The following is a 15,000-nucleotide window of genomic DNA, read 5'->3' as shown; positions in this document are numbered from 1 at the left end:
ACACACACACACACACACACACACATATATATTTGTATACACAGTATAATAAATATTTAATAAATGTATCATAAACAATAGAAATCGAATATTTAATATTTAAAATATGATAAAATATTTTTTTAAAAAATGAAGTACTGGTAGTAGTAGTACTGCCTCACAGTAAAGAGGAGTTTGAATCCGGGCCCCGGCCTTTTTGTGTGGAGTTTGCATGTTCTCCCCGTGCCTGCGTGGGTTTTCTGTGGGTACTCCGCTTTCCTCCCACATTGCAAAAACATGAATTGTAGGTTAATTGATCACTCTAAATTGTCCCTATGTGTGATTGTGAGCGCAGATGGTTGTTTGTCTATGTGTGCCCTGTGATTGGCTGGGAACCGGTTAAGGGTGTACAACTGGGATAGGCCTCAACACGCTCGCGACCCTCGTGAGGACAAGCGGTTCAGATAATGGATGAATCTGACAATGTATATTATACATACAGTATGAAACAGAATTAATTAAACCAAATAAAAAAATCCAAGCATGTGTACGTAGATTGTATCAAAACAATTTCTTCCTTAGAGAGGCCAATGAAAAAAAATGATATGAATTCATACGATGCATAAAATGAATCATGCCTCGAGAAAATAGCATCAAAAGACAAGCAGCATCTCCCTCAACAACATACCCGTTTTTTTTTTGTTTTGTTTTTTTTAATACTGTAACACACATACACATGCGCACGCACACCATATGAAAAGATCTTTCGCAAAAATAGCACTGTGCCAATTGTCCCTGGACGTCTTTTGAGAATAACTGAAGGGCTGAAACCAAAAGATACGCACACACATTCATATACGTCAGAATGAAAGAATACATGATAACAACAATAACAAAAAAAAAAAAAAAAAAAAAGAATCTCTCCATCAAAGTCGTCTCAAAGGTTGACTCGGGACCATTAGTGACATCAATTGCAATTTCAACTATTAAGTGAAAATGGGAACGTGCTTTTCAGCCACCGCTTATTTCCCAAAGCCTGTTATTTAGCGTACAGGCCGTCTGTCATGTTATTCAATAGCGAGCGCGAGACAAAAAAAAAAAAAACGGGAGGCACAAAACATTTCTTGGCTTTCTGGGAGAGGCGACGACGCCCACCAGCAATTTGCAGGGGAACAATTGTTGAAGGATGAAGGAGGCGAAGGTGAACTCAGTGCAAGCGTCCTTGTGCACAACTTGGCTACCCGCAATGTGTTCTCATTGCAAACATGAGAAATATCGACATTCATCTTCACTACACAGGCCGATTTTTTGGGGTCTAAAAAAAAACAATAAAATAAAGAAAGAAAATTGGCCCATCAATGGGATGAAATGATGACATTTCTGTCATGAATGAAAAAAGAAAATCAGATTATTCAGAGTGGTTTTATAAAACCAGTGGAAGACAATGCGAGGTAGAATTTGTTGTCATTGTCAATTCAAATGAAATAACACTTTGTGTAATATTGTTCATGCTACTTTTTTTTTTCCTTTTTCAACATTTTAATCTCAAAGTGAGGATGCTGAATTTTGGGAGGGCTAAAAATTATTATTTCATCATTGGGAAGTCGGGTATGAAATAAGACAGCTTGCAGAAAAAAAAAATCATCCCTAGTTTTAAATCGTGGCAAAACAAGATGTGAATAAAATAAAATCATAAATTTGGGTGACGCTCCAGGACGTTCCAGAGAACCAGAAATGGTTCATGTTTTTTTTTAATGTGTGCGTGTGTGCGTGGGTGTGTGCGCGCGCGCGCGCATATATATATGTGTGTGTGTGTGTGTGTGTGTGTGTGTGTGTGTGTGTGTGTGTTGGTACTACTTTTTAAATTCAAGTGAAGTGAATTATTCCACATTTGGAATACAGAATGACAAAATACATTTTGCATTGATTACACAGGAATACAAAATTAGGGGGCTGGGGGGGGGGTTGTTAAAATATAAAACTCACGAACGCGGATTGCTTGGTTATTTTGCGTGTTGCTATTATTTCATCCGGACTTGCGTTAAAAAAAATAAAATACTGCGGCTGCCGGTTTTGTTTTGGCTCACAGAGCGTAACGTGAGATGAACAAGGACATGATATGTCATCTCCAACTAACATCCTTGTTTAGATTTTAAAACTACCTTCAGGCGCTTTCCAAAAAAAAAAAAAAAAAGCTTGCATATGTATCTTCTATGGATATTCAGGACAAATTACATGCCTTGATCTGCGATACTATAAAACATGAACTGTATGGCTTTTGATCCATATTTCAATCCATTTCTTCATGTGCAACACCCCACCCACTGCTAGTTAGCTTCACTCGAGCATATTTCCAAAGAAAGACATCAACTTTTATTGCTCTGATTGGGCGATAATAGCGGTGGGTGAGAGCGAGACTCGGGGCGGGACACCCCGTTGTGCCTGTTGCACATTGCGGTGATCTCCATGCGTGCATGTTCTTATTATAGTGAGCGCCAGGGCTGTTGCAGCCTTGTCAGTGCGGCTGTTTGTGTAGATGAATGATCGGGCCAATGTGCTTGGACTGTTTGCCCAAAGCCCCGCTCCCTCCGTCCCCGCGACTGTCGTATTGATTCTGTTCAGCGCTGCGCCGCCTGTCGCTGTGGATATACATGTTAACACACTGCCTCCAGTGCCGCCGCCGCCGCCGCCATGCCTGGCCTGGCCTGGCTCAGCACAGCTCGAAGACCTACAAAAGCTTGTTGTGATCCTTTAAGACCAAGAAAATACAACGGGTTGTTCTTTATGTTATGGAAAATGAATTTTTAATTGTCTGCGTATACAAAAGTGGGTCTCTGGAATGCCTGCCCAAAGTGTGAAATTAAACAGCTACCGACTAAATCTTTTGTTATTGGTCTGTTTGAGAAAATGCGTCAGGGAGGGAACTGGGCTGATTGCCGAATTGTAACAATCTAAATTGGCAACACCGAGGAGCCATGCCCGAGTTCTGTTCTGGTCTGGTAGTCATGGTAACGAAAGCCATACTCATACATTTGTACAAGACAGCCTGCCCCTTAACAAAAAAAATGAGTGATTTGAAGTTAGAATGTGAAAACTATGAATGTTGTGATTCTTTATCATGTGTCTAATTTAACCTTTGAATGTCAGAGACAGAGGTCAGCAGACTCGGGTCAAAGAGTTCAAAGCAAACATGGGGCATCAGCATTTAGCTGTTACGCTGCATGCACATGGCATAAACTGCCAACAGAATTGAAGTTTGCGCCAAGTGTAAATGATTTTAAATCCCGGTTCAAAACTATGCTTTTGTTCCCTCCCATACCTATGATTAAGGTTTTTTACAGCATTTCTATCATTATTTTTTCCAAAATCATGTTCTTGTGCAGCATGTTCTCTTAATAATTTTAGTGAACTACTTTTTACTTCCCTACTTTGCTTTTAAATGTTTTTTCTTCGCCTTTTAATTGTTGTTTTGGAAGTATGTGAAGCATATTGAGTTTTCTTGTGTATGAAATGCACGATATAAATAAAGCTGCTTTGCCTTTGTGAAGACACTTGGAGACTATTTTTCTTTTAATGATTATTTTTTAAATGTCACAATATGTATTTTTTTAAGAACAAGAATAGCACGCAGTGAGGCACAGACCTCCACCAAGGCACAAAAATCAAAATCAATTTATAGATGTTTATAGATAACCACCTTTTGTTGTTTGACATTTTTGAGTAGTCCTGTATACAGGATTTGTTTATACCCTCGGAATAAAATGCTGTTGACTCTTTTCAAATACAATGTTGGGCCATCCCCATCGCCTCTACAAAAGTTTTGTGGCAATCGTATAGTAATTGTTGCACAATTTATTCAAATTAACAAAGTTTGGTACAGGTAATTATCAACTTTAAAGTCTCTACAAGTGAGAAGCTGGGGGGGAGGGGTTCAACTACGGTTCACAAGGTAGAAGAGTATTGTTGTGCTCGGATGACACCTGTGTCCTTGTTCCCGTCCACTGCAGGTGCCACGCTAACGCTAATGTCCCCCGACAGACTCGGAGCGTGTCCAGCGAATTCAGGCCGCTAGCTGCCTCATTGCCTGCCACCCAGGGCACGGCCGGAGCAAAAACGGAGGGGGGTCGACTGGCTGGATAGCAGCCTAACTGAGGCAAACCGAGTGTGGTGGCAGCACGCGCACTCCATCTTTCCGTGCGGGCGTACTTACGTTGATGCCCTGTGGACTGTACATCTGGCTGGCAGCGAGGCTGTCACTGTATCCGCCGGTCTGGCTGATAACATGGCGAAGGGTATCCACCTGGAACAATGGAAGAGGGTGGGAAGGTGGGGGGTTGGGGGGGGGGTCACAGAATAAAAGCCCAGGTCAGACAAAAGGTGTAGATAATAAAGAGTGGTGTGCAGCAAGAAAGGTCAGTGCGATAGTGAACGGCACAATCAGTGCACACGCTTGATAACAAGCAAAAGGACAAGATATGATGAAGAGACAAATTAGGAATGCAGTATTTGTGCTTTGGATGCCTATAATAATGTCAGGGTTTCACAAATACAAAAAGGAATGAAATGTTATGTCTGTATCCCCTTATTCGACCGTTATGTGGTAAATTGGGCCGCGGGTACCAGCAGATCATTGAGTTAATTAGTTGATGAATCATATATGTAATAGAAGCGGCCCATTTGTCGACTGGTTAGCACGTCGGCCTCACAGTGCAGTGGTGCAGGGTCCTTTGTGGAGTTTGCATGTTCTCCCCGGGCCTGCGTAGGTTTTCTCCGGGTACTCCGGTTCCCTCCCACATTCCAAAAAACATGCATGGCAGGCTGATTGAACACTCTAAATTGTCCTGAGGTGTGAGTGCGGATGGTTGTTCGTCTGTGTGTGCCCTGCGATTGCTGGCAACCGGTTCAGGGTGTCCCCCCGCCTACTGCCCGAAGACGGCTGGGATAGGCTCCAGCACCCCCCGCGACCCTTGTGAGGATAAAGTGGATCGTAAAATGGATGGATGGATGGATGGATAATAGAGGTGGTCCGGTGATCGAGTGGTTAGTGCATTGGCCTCACAGTGCAGAGGTGCAGGGTTCGATTCCTGCTCCGGCCTTCCTTTGTAATTGATCTGCAGGAAGACCCAAAGAACACCATTGGGCCTCCCCGTGCCTGTGTGGGTTTTCTCCGGGTACTCCGGTTTCCTCCCACATTCCAAAAACATGCATGGTAGGTTAACACTCGAAATCGTCCCTACATCCACTACTTCTGGTAGCAGTGGCGCCCTCACTGTCAGAGAGTGTGCAAGAAGTATTAGCGCCTCTGCAGAAGTGTACTTACAAGAATTTTATAGACAAATGGTGCATTTTATAGTTGCGGCGAAGAGTTGGTGGGAAACGAAATATTTTCTTCTTCCTTGGGTGGGGTGGAGACATTACAAAAAAAAATCATTGAGAAGCACTGGCCTTGTGACAAGAAAGAATGATTGATTTTGTTCATTCTTGATGAACTGTTATATGATAGCGTGTTTGGCTGCAATCACTGTGATGAATACAGTGCGCACCACATTATTTATTTGTAGAAGGATTTTTTTTTCTTCTGGAAAACTGCCATTTTCCGTGTTCACTAGGAGCCACTTTGCAGCTCTTGGCAGTGCAGTTAGCCAGGTTATGCTTGAAAAAGCACACCTGCCATTTGGGTACCACTACAAATGACTCTACTCAAGGCTCATTTAGTCAAACTTTTTTTTCTCCCCTCCCCTTCCTCTAGTGGAATTGCACAGAGCAGTCCTGACAACGCCGTAAAACTAATCCATTAGGAGGAATGCGAGGTTGGATGGTGAGGGGCCAACCCCGAAGACCACTTTACCCCTTTAAGAGTTGTCACATTTGCATATTCATGCTCAACCTCGGGTGTTTCTCGAGCTGATCTGAATAGAAAAGGCTGTGGATGGGTGGGTGGGGGGTTGAGGGGGCTTGTTGGATGGGTTGAGGAATGCTGCCAAAAGCACTGAAACCAAACGAGAGAATCACCACGGGTGGTGTTTCCTCAGTTCCTGGTGAAGACTTGTAACACTCCTGACCGCGGCGCCGGACATCTGCGTCCACTGGGGCAAGGTCGCAGAGGCGTGCTACACCGCTGGCTATGCTACGGCTACGGCTATGCTACGCGAGTCAGGGGTGCTGATGAGTGTTGCGCCACTTCCAGAACTGTCCACCGTCGTCTACTCAACGACGCCTTGACAATGGCCAGCGCGATAACGGCGTGCTCGAGGCAAAGTGCGACCTCTGTGTCTTGGTGGAGGTTGAGCGATTGTGTTCATGTCCAATTCGACTTTGGTTGAACGCGTTGAGCTCAGAGATTTCCGTGGAACTTTGTGGAAAGGTGGGGCATGCGCCATTAAAATTTCAATGTCATTTTGGAAAGCTACTTTTCATTTCTTGACTTTGATTTTAAATGTCTTCTGTCTTTTGTTTGTAACTGAGTTACAATGTACGTTCTTTTAATTATTCTAAGTGAGCTACTTTTGTTCTCTTTGCTTTGCTGTTGAATGCCTTCAGCTGTTGTGTTTGTGAATGCTTTTGGTTCTGTGAAGCACACTGAGTTGGCTTGTGGATGAAATGTAACATCAATAAAATTGCCTTGCCTTACCTCTTATGACCTCTTTCGGCAATTGTAGAGCTTAATTTTAGTGTAGTATTATTAGTCTTAGTGTTAATTTTAGTTTTTTTTTAAATGTATTTCTTGTGCGGAAGGTAAAAAAAAAGTATAGTGAAGTAAAAACTCAAAATGTTTCAACAACATATGAAAAACACCCATCCACAAATCAAATACAGGTACAGTATAACCCATCCACAGACACTGAATTACAATAAGTGCAGTGCATAATAGTGCTTCGAAGGTCAGATGTGTCACAACCCCCACTTTCCATCTCTTGTTTGCCAAGTTGCCAACAAATGCTCTTTCAATATGCGTTTCTCATCTCGTTAAATGACCTTGATGGCATCACGGTGCCTTGAAAACAAAAGACATCCGCTTGAGTTCCATGTTCGAGGGTGCACAGTCATATATGGACCTGAATGCAACACCGTATAAACGAAGGTAAAATTTCATCCAAATGGGCCACCTCAAAAGTGTTCTTGTTCTACATGCTACCTTAGAAACTGGAGAAGCGCCTACCTGGGATTGTATGTTGGCCCCAACCTGCCCCCCTTGGTACGAGTCCCCATTGAGGGACTGCACACTCATGAACAAGTCTCCGGAGTTTGACATGTTAAAGGAACCAGCAGAACCTGAGAGCACGACAGATGCAGAGGAGGAAAAGAAAGAGCGAGGAAAAGGGACAGAAAAAGGAGTTTCAAAGATCATGCGTAAGCAAAAGTGCATTAGCCGGGTTAGTTTACGAGGACAGACGCAGTGGGTCCACACGAAGGCATCTCTGAAGCATAACTCAAGAGACACAAGACAGGTAATTGTCCGAAAACTGCTTAAGTCCAGTTAAAGCTCGCCTCATGGATTCTATCACTGTTTGCTGTGCACGCTGCGAGTATTTCATTAAGGAAGCAATAATTGATCTGCAGGAAGACCCAAAGAACGGCGTTGGGCCTTTAATGGAGCTCAGCTCCCCAGATGTAAAGAGACCAGGGCGTAACTTGATTTCAACACCCGGTCCTAATCCAATACTGCGGCGAAAGTCTCTTTATGACAAAAGACTCGGCTTGCCCTTTCAACGGCTTAATGGCATGCACAAGGTCAACCGGACAAGAGGCAGGAAGAATTAAGAGCAAAAGGGTCAATAATGGAGAGAGGAGAGAAGAAAATGAGTGTCAGATGGCGGGCTGGGAAAAAAAAAAGAAAAATAAATGAAAGGCAAGGGAGCCCGTATAGCACCTGGTGGGTGAGTTCAAGAAAAATCCAAATAAAACCAAGAGCCAGAGAACACAATCAGACTTTAAGAGCTTCTGAAAACATCTGCGCCGGTTGAAATGAAAGATAAATAAATATCTTCCAATGGCCAACGCTTACAGTATTTCCAGGGGTGGGGGTGGGGGGGATTGGTCTCTCTTACCTGCTGAATTGGGAGTAGACGGGGAGTTGGCCTGGCTGCCGTGTGCAGACACACTGGTGGCATTGACGGCGGTCCTCGCCGCGTACATGTTGGCCTCCTCCTGGAACTTGCCGATGTTTTTCTTGTAGCGGATTCTCTTGTTTCCAAACCAGTTGGAGACCTTTTTGGAGAGCACACACACGAGACACACTGGTTGGATTATAACCGTTTTGCAGAATCTACATGAGCCGCATTCTGCATTGGAAAGGCACACCATATAAACAGACCACAATGTTTGCTCCGGGAGCTGTAAATCCACAATTTTTTCCTCAATTTGACAGTTCTGTTTTTTTTGCCATTCAAAAGTGCATATGTCTTGGACTTGCTCTGTTGTTTTGATGAATTTGATTTGGGCAACAGTACATCAGTAGATCGTAGGCCTCGTGCGTGAAATTTATTTCAGTAGTTCAATTCGTAAAAGTCACGGATTATAGTGTCAAGTGAAGTATTATAACAATAGATCCACCACACAGGATGAAATATTAAAAATTATATATTTTGGAGGGGGGGGGGGAAGTGCGTAATTTTGCATAATTTAGCCAGCTTTTCCTTGTAATCTGGCGGATGTTGCTGCGCCACGGTCATCCTTGCCCAGATGGATAGATGGCGCCGTTTCATAAAACGAAAGCACCAGAGAACCATGGATTAGTTGATCTTGAATTCTCTCACGTCTGCTCAATTCCCATGGTCCTCCGCGTAACTATTAGCTTACAGTTTTAACCGCGCTTCCTAAGTGTGTCTCTTCGTAGGTGCCATTTGCGGGATGTTGTTTTGCATGTACTGGGACCTACTGGGGGGCATGCCTTTTGCATCCTCTTTCACGCCCACCTTTTTTTTTTTTTTTTTGCAACTCGGTGCTTACGCAAGGCGAACCGCGTTATTAGGCACCCAGTCCATTTTGGAGAAAATGTAAGACTTTTAAGTGCGCCTTTTGGTGATAAAAAATATGGTAATCACTGTAAAAAAAAAGTGCCTTCAGTTGGAAAAACAAAACAAAACAAAAAAAAAAAAGAAGTCGACGGTGAAGGTGAGGTCACCTGTGACACTGTGATGCTGCATTTCTTGGCCAACTCTTCTTTGGCCTCTTCACTTGGATAAGGATTACTGAGATGGGAGTAAAAGTACTCGTTTAGAATCTCTGTCGCCTGTTTGTTGAAGTTCCTCCTCTTTCGCCTAGAGCAGGAAAGAAAAATGGATTAGTATTCTGGGTATAGCTTAGCAGAAACAAAAATATACTTTCAGGACTGACTAATAATGCAATATTACTTGAATTACTGCATCATAAAAGATTAAGGTGTTGCCATGGTAACGGCAGCGATGCTTTTGTCCCGGTTGAAGCCATTGTACCACAAAATGAATTTCAAGCTCTTGTTGGCATGTTAACAATAAAATAGAAAAATGTGATTATAAAATGACATGGAAAAAAAAACACCAGTCAACAATTTTATGGTTATTTTGCTGGATGGATATTTTTGATTCCAAATTTGCCTTTGTTTTTCCTCTAACATGTCAGGTTTTCATAACAATTATAATGATATCATAAAAATAATAAAATATGCAATATACTGTCGTGATTTATTTGGTAATATTTATTAACTCAGGGTTAGGGTCAGCAACAGGTGGAATTTTGTCTCTGAAAGGTCATGGCTAAAAACTGCAACACATGGTCAAATCAGGATTGTGCAAGCTTTTTTAGGTCAAACCTAAAAAAAAAAAAAAAAAAAAAAATTCAAAAACATGATATCCTCGTAAAAAACGACACATTTTTAAAGCAGTGTTAAAAATACTGATTGAAATTTGCTGTTTATCAATGAATGTCATGTAAAAGTATTGTAATGTCATATTAGTGTCATAAAATGATTGAAATTTTAACCATAAACTGGAAAAAAATCGGTAACAATACATTAAAAAATATATAGGAAAATTACTTTCGATAATGCTTTTCAATAATTGGCTGCGTCACTTCCTCGTGTAAGGAAGGCGAGAGGAGTCAAGTGACACATTCAAGTGCGCTCAGTTTGTTCGAGAAACGAAATTCGGTCGTCATCCGAGGCATAAAGAACTCGAAATTTTTGGTCGAAAATTGATTTGGTCGAGAACAGAGACGTTCGAAAACCGAGGTTTGAATGAAATCTAAACATACTATTTGTTGTCTGGCCGATATCATGAAAAAAAATAAAAAATTGGCTAAAAACAAAAGCCCTTGGAGCAAAAGAGTTTCAACAAGAAAGCGAGGCCACAAGAGTGAGAGCGGACCTGGCGTCGAGGAATCGCGAGCGCAGGATCATGACGGCCTCGCAGGTGCTCTGCTTGAGTTGCATCTGAATGGAGCTGAACTTGCGGTGGATGATGCTGACCATGCGCTCGATCTCTTTAGGCGAGATGGGTCGCGTCCGAGACTGCTCCCGCAGCAGGTTCATCACGTGGGTGGTGAACTCGTTGCACGCCTGCAATCACAAAACGGGCGGACGTTGAGAACGAAAGCGGGACATCTGCACTGGGAGGTCCGGGCCTGCTTGACGTGACATTTCATATTCGTTGCTGACTCTCGGCAACATTAGCACAGCTGCCATTGCTGAGTACGACCGCACTAATGGTATCCTTACATTGTTTAATGACTCTGTCCTTATGTGTAATGTCCTAAATGTTCATTTTCTTAGAGTGGCTTGTTTGCTGCAATGCTAGAGTGGCTCAAACTACCAGAGACAAATTCCTGGGGTGTGTTTTAAGATACTTGGCCAATAAAGATGATTCTGATTCTGAGTAACTAAGCCTAATTCAAGACAATAAATGAGGATATTAGGTCCTATGCTAGACTGGGAAGGATAACTGTTAATTGCTGTAACCATGTACCGTATTTTACGCATTATACGGCGCAGCTAAAAGCATTCAATTTTCTCAAAAGCCAACAGTGCGCCTTATAATCCGATGCGCCTTATCTATGGTGTTACAGTCTCTTTATATTCTCCATTGAGTTGTTTCCCTGTGAGTGTTCCTATGCCATCTAATTGTGATTATTAGCAGGAACCAATCGTAACGTCAAAGGGTTCTGTCCGACACTAATTGACATGTGCATTCGCCAACACACACTCAAACAGACAACTGCTTTGTGAGCTCAGCGCAGCCATTATGAAATGAAGATAATACCAAAAGCATAGCGACTAAACGAAGGAAGAAGGAGACAAGCAAGACCTCTAAGGATATTTAGCCCCTTGTTGATGTGAGCCCAGGAGGTTTGTGTGCCTATTTGTTGAACCAATTGTCTTCAGAACTTTTGTCTTTCATTTATTGTTTTGTAATGCCATTTGTGTTTATATGTTTCATGTCCGTGTTGGTGACCAGTTCTCACGGGTTGCCATGGAATAAACCCTGTATATTTACGGACTTCTGTGTTGTGCTTCATGCTACATCCTGAAGGAGTTACAAATGGATCAATATTTTGATTTCTTGGACATAGTATTTTAAATGTTCTGGAAAGTGCTTTGTTACAGCTGCAGCGGTTATGAATGCTCTATATCAATAAAGCTGTATTGTATTGTATTTCCTTTAGCGTAGCTCCATCTAGTGGGTGCATAGCGCAACCGCAGCCACTATTTTAACTTCTATTCTATGCGGCTTATGATGAGCTGCGCCCTACATATGAAAACAGTTTTAAAATAGGCCATTCGTTGAAGGTGCACCTTATACTCCGAAGCGCCGTATAGTGCGGAAAATACGGTACATTGTAATTACAAACTCATATCCTTGTCTTCAGGCATTTCAACTCTCATCGAGCAGGCTTTATACCATTCGAGGATAGTTTGCTTTTCACAACCAACTCAGGCAGGTGCAGTCCTCGTCGAGCCTGATTGCATGAACTGATGAAGCCCGCTCGGATGAGAGGCAAAACATGTTCGAAGACAACCGGAGCAGTCCAGCCGCGATTGGCTCAGTGCCCGGAGAATGAAATGACCCGGATGAACGAAAATATTCACAGGCATCCTCTCATTTCACACGCTTCCGTTTGTAACATGGTCAGGTTCTTGTTTCATTTCATGAAACAATCGCAGAATCCGTGACTCAGACAGTATTTTTGGATTTGCCATCAGGAAGTATAGAACAGGTTTAACTTTCACGATTGCTGGCTGTGAGGTTTTATTGAGCAGATTACAGGTTTATTGCTCTGGATAAACTTTTAGGCAGTCATAAATGGGATTAGGGATGTTGCAATCAGGTTTTTATGCTGCCGATTCAAATAATGACAATCCATGAGTGAGATCAGCCAATACCGATTCTGATCGATTTTTCAATTTTACTGCCTCTCACTAACAATTACTTTATCATTCGATTAATCTATCAAATACTTTTTGATTAATCGACTGATCCAATTAAAAAACAGTTTTATTTATGTTTTATTGTACACAAACAAGACATTATCATCAACTGACATTACAAAAAAAAAAAAAAAAAGCACAAACATTTGCATCTCCAGTTGGCTGCAGGTTGCAAAATACGAGCTGTGGCTGATTGGTGTTTGTGATCAGCAATGAAAGGGCGATCACACACTTTTTCACAATCAGCCGACCGCATTCGGTGGACAATCAATCAGAGCATCACTAAATTGGGATGCATGTTTTGTTCAATCAAATCTTCTAAAAAAATGTCCTAAAGTGCTCACATTGTTCGAAAAGAGGCCTCTGGACCCCTTTGTGCCAAAACGCAGTTTTTAAATAATCCTTCACTCTGCAATGAAACTCCAACATCCTTGAGAGAGGTAACAACATCCTCTATTCAATCAGTCGTGATGCATGACGGCAAACAAAGGTGGCGCTGGGAGTCGTAGAGCGGCGATGTGCCGGTGTGCTTGTGACTACAACAAAAAAATGACGTCTTTGAGACAAGTGAAGGGAAACGTAAAACGACAGCAGGCTTTCAGCGCCGCGCGCGTTCAAGAGGTTTAAAAGTGCGTCTCTCCGTTCTCCGTGCCGCTCGTTCCCTCCCTGTCTGAATCAGTCACCGCGTGAGACTGCGAGGTGTCTGCTGCTTGTCAACACCGGGGTTACGTCAGTCAAAGTGACGCACCGAGCAGCCGTTTTGCTCGCGCGCACACACGTACATGCCCCGCGCAGCTCAGTCATACGTGTGCGTGGCGGCGCTGGGTCGCTCAGGTGTATATTGACTTTGACAGTCGGCGATGACTTGCCGTCCGCTGGAGAAGATGACAAAGCCGCAACCGGCGCTTTGACTTCCCAGGGAGTGATGCGACATTCAAGTCTTTGGAGGAGAGCGGCACTGCGACTCATGTAACCGCTGGCTGCGGTCCACGCTTTACTCGAACATCCCTGAAAAGCTTGACTTTTGGAGTTTGTCATGTTTTCACTTCTTCTGATCAAAGTCAGCAAAGGCCTGATAATCGGATATCTCTGAAAGATGATCCTGTGGTGTGGGGTATGTTAAGATTCGGGGCCGATTAATTCATCGGACGATATTAGCTCTTTGAAAAATTTAGCGAAAATATGCCCATTTTAGGCAATTTTTTATTTATTTTTTTCTTTTTGCAATGTTTTTTCCCATATTAGCAAATTATCATCATTCCCTCCTCTATGATCCTGTGGTGTGGGGTATGTTAAGATTCGGGGTCGAGTAATTCATCGGATGATATTAGCTTTTTTAAAAATTTGGCGAAAATATGCCCATTTTAGGCAGTTTTTTACTTATTTTTTTCTTTTTGCAATTTTTTTTTCTCCATATTAACAAATTACCCCGAGGGCCACTATCCTGCACGTTTTAAATCATTCCCTCCTCCAAACGCACCTGATTCAAACGATCAAAATCGTTATCAGGCTTCTGCAGAGCTCGCCGATAAGTCGAGTCAGTCACCACAGCAAATATTTGTTTACCAAAAACAGTGTGCATACTATAAGATAGCAGTTACTGCCAACCACGCTGCCTCTTAATCTTTGTAAGGCAAGGCAGCTTTATTTAAATGTTAGCGCATTTCATACACCGGGTAACTCAATGTGCTTCACACACAGTAGTTAGAAAACCACATTTAAAGGAAACATTCAAGGGTGAAATATAACATTTGAAAGTAAGCAGCAGCTCCTCTACTTTTTGTTCATCTACTTTCTTCCTTTCATAACTTTGCTGCTATAAATTGGGAATTTCTCCATTGTGAGACGAATAAAGGTATTCGTATTCTTATTCTTAAACAAATTTAAGACATTAAAAAAAAATTAAACCCTTCAGAGATTTAAAAGCCAAGAAGAGAAATAAAAAAAGTTGTTTCAATGAACATGCGGCGCAAGAGCATCATTTTGGAAAAATAGATTCGAGAAATGCTTCGAAAAGACCTTAATCCTACTGTAGGTATGTGCGGTGGGGGAGGGGTGGGAGCACTGTTTTGTTTTGTTTTTTAACCTGGATTTAAAAGCATTGCCACTTGACGCTAACTTGAATTCTGTCTGCATCTTACTTCGTTTGCGTGCAAGCATACAGCAAAATGCTGATGCAGCATGTATGCTTTGAACTCTGGGCTCCAAATTAGTGGAGCCCAGAGTTCAACCCAAGTCCACACACCTTTGTATTCAATCAGCATTTCTTTAATGTATTCAGAACCCAAACCATTCAGTGGTTGCAACATTTAAAATCCATTGTACAGTTGTCCATAGCCAGTATAAAGTCTTTTAAGATAGGAGTCATATGTTCTGATCTCTTTTTTTCTGGGAAGTTGAACGACAGTACTATGGAAGAGGAGTCTCACGTTTGTCAACACACATGCCTATTTGTTCTGTGGAGTCTCTCGCATCTGGGTTAAGATATGAAAAATTCCTACGGGTACACTCGGTTTCGGTAAAGGCGTAATTTGTGATACAGCGCTTGCACCGTCATGTTAGTAGATGGCGCAGGTGTGCCTACCGTTGTGGAAACTGAGCTTATATTCGCCTCTTTAAAA

At 42.3% G+C, this 15,000-nt stretch overlaps 1 protein-coding gene across 1 annotated transcript in view; it reads right to left on the bottom strand.

Annotated features, from left to right (window-relative positions):
• Positions 1–15,000, bottom strand: part of pbx1a (pre-B-cell leukemia homeobox 1a) — a 79,708-nt gene that overhangs the window by 1,073 nt on the left and 63,635 nt on the right. The window contains exons 4-8 of the mRNA XM_019878829.1: positions 10,323–10,513; positions 9,104–9,239; positions 8,028–8,187; positions 7,139–7,251; positions 4,190–4,279 (exon numbers count right to left, since the gene is read on the bottom strand). Coding sequence (XP_019734388.1) covers positions 4,190–4,279; positions 7,139–7,251; positions 8,028–8,187; positions 9,104–9,239; positions 10,323–10,513 — 690 coding nt within the window. The remainder of the gene's footprint in view (positions 1–4,189; positions 4,280–7,138; positions 7,252–8,027; positions 8,188–9,103; positions 9,240–10,322; positions 10,514–15,000) is intronic.

This window comes from Hippocampus comes, unplaced genomic scaffold, assembly GCF_001891065.2.
Source record: "Hippocampus comes isolate QL1 unplaced genomic scaffold, H_comes_QL1_v1.1 scaffold85, whole genome shotgun sequence".
In the NCBI taxonomy this organism is placed as follows: Eukaryota; Metazoa; Chordata; class Actinopteri; order Syngnathiformes; family Syngnathidae; genus Hippocampus; species Hippocampus comes.
This window is presented reverse-complemented; position numbering and strand designations above follow the sequence as displayed.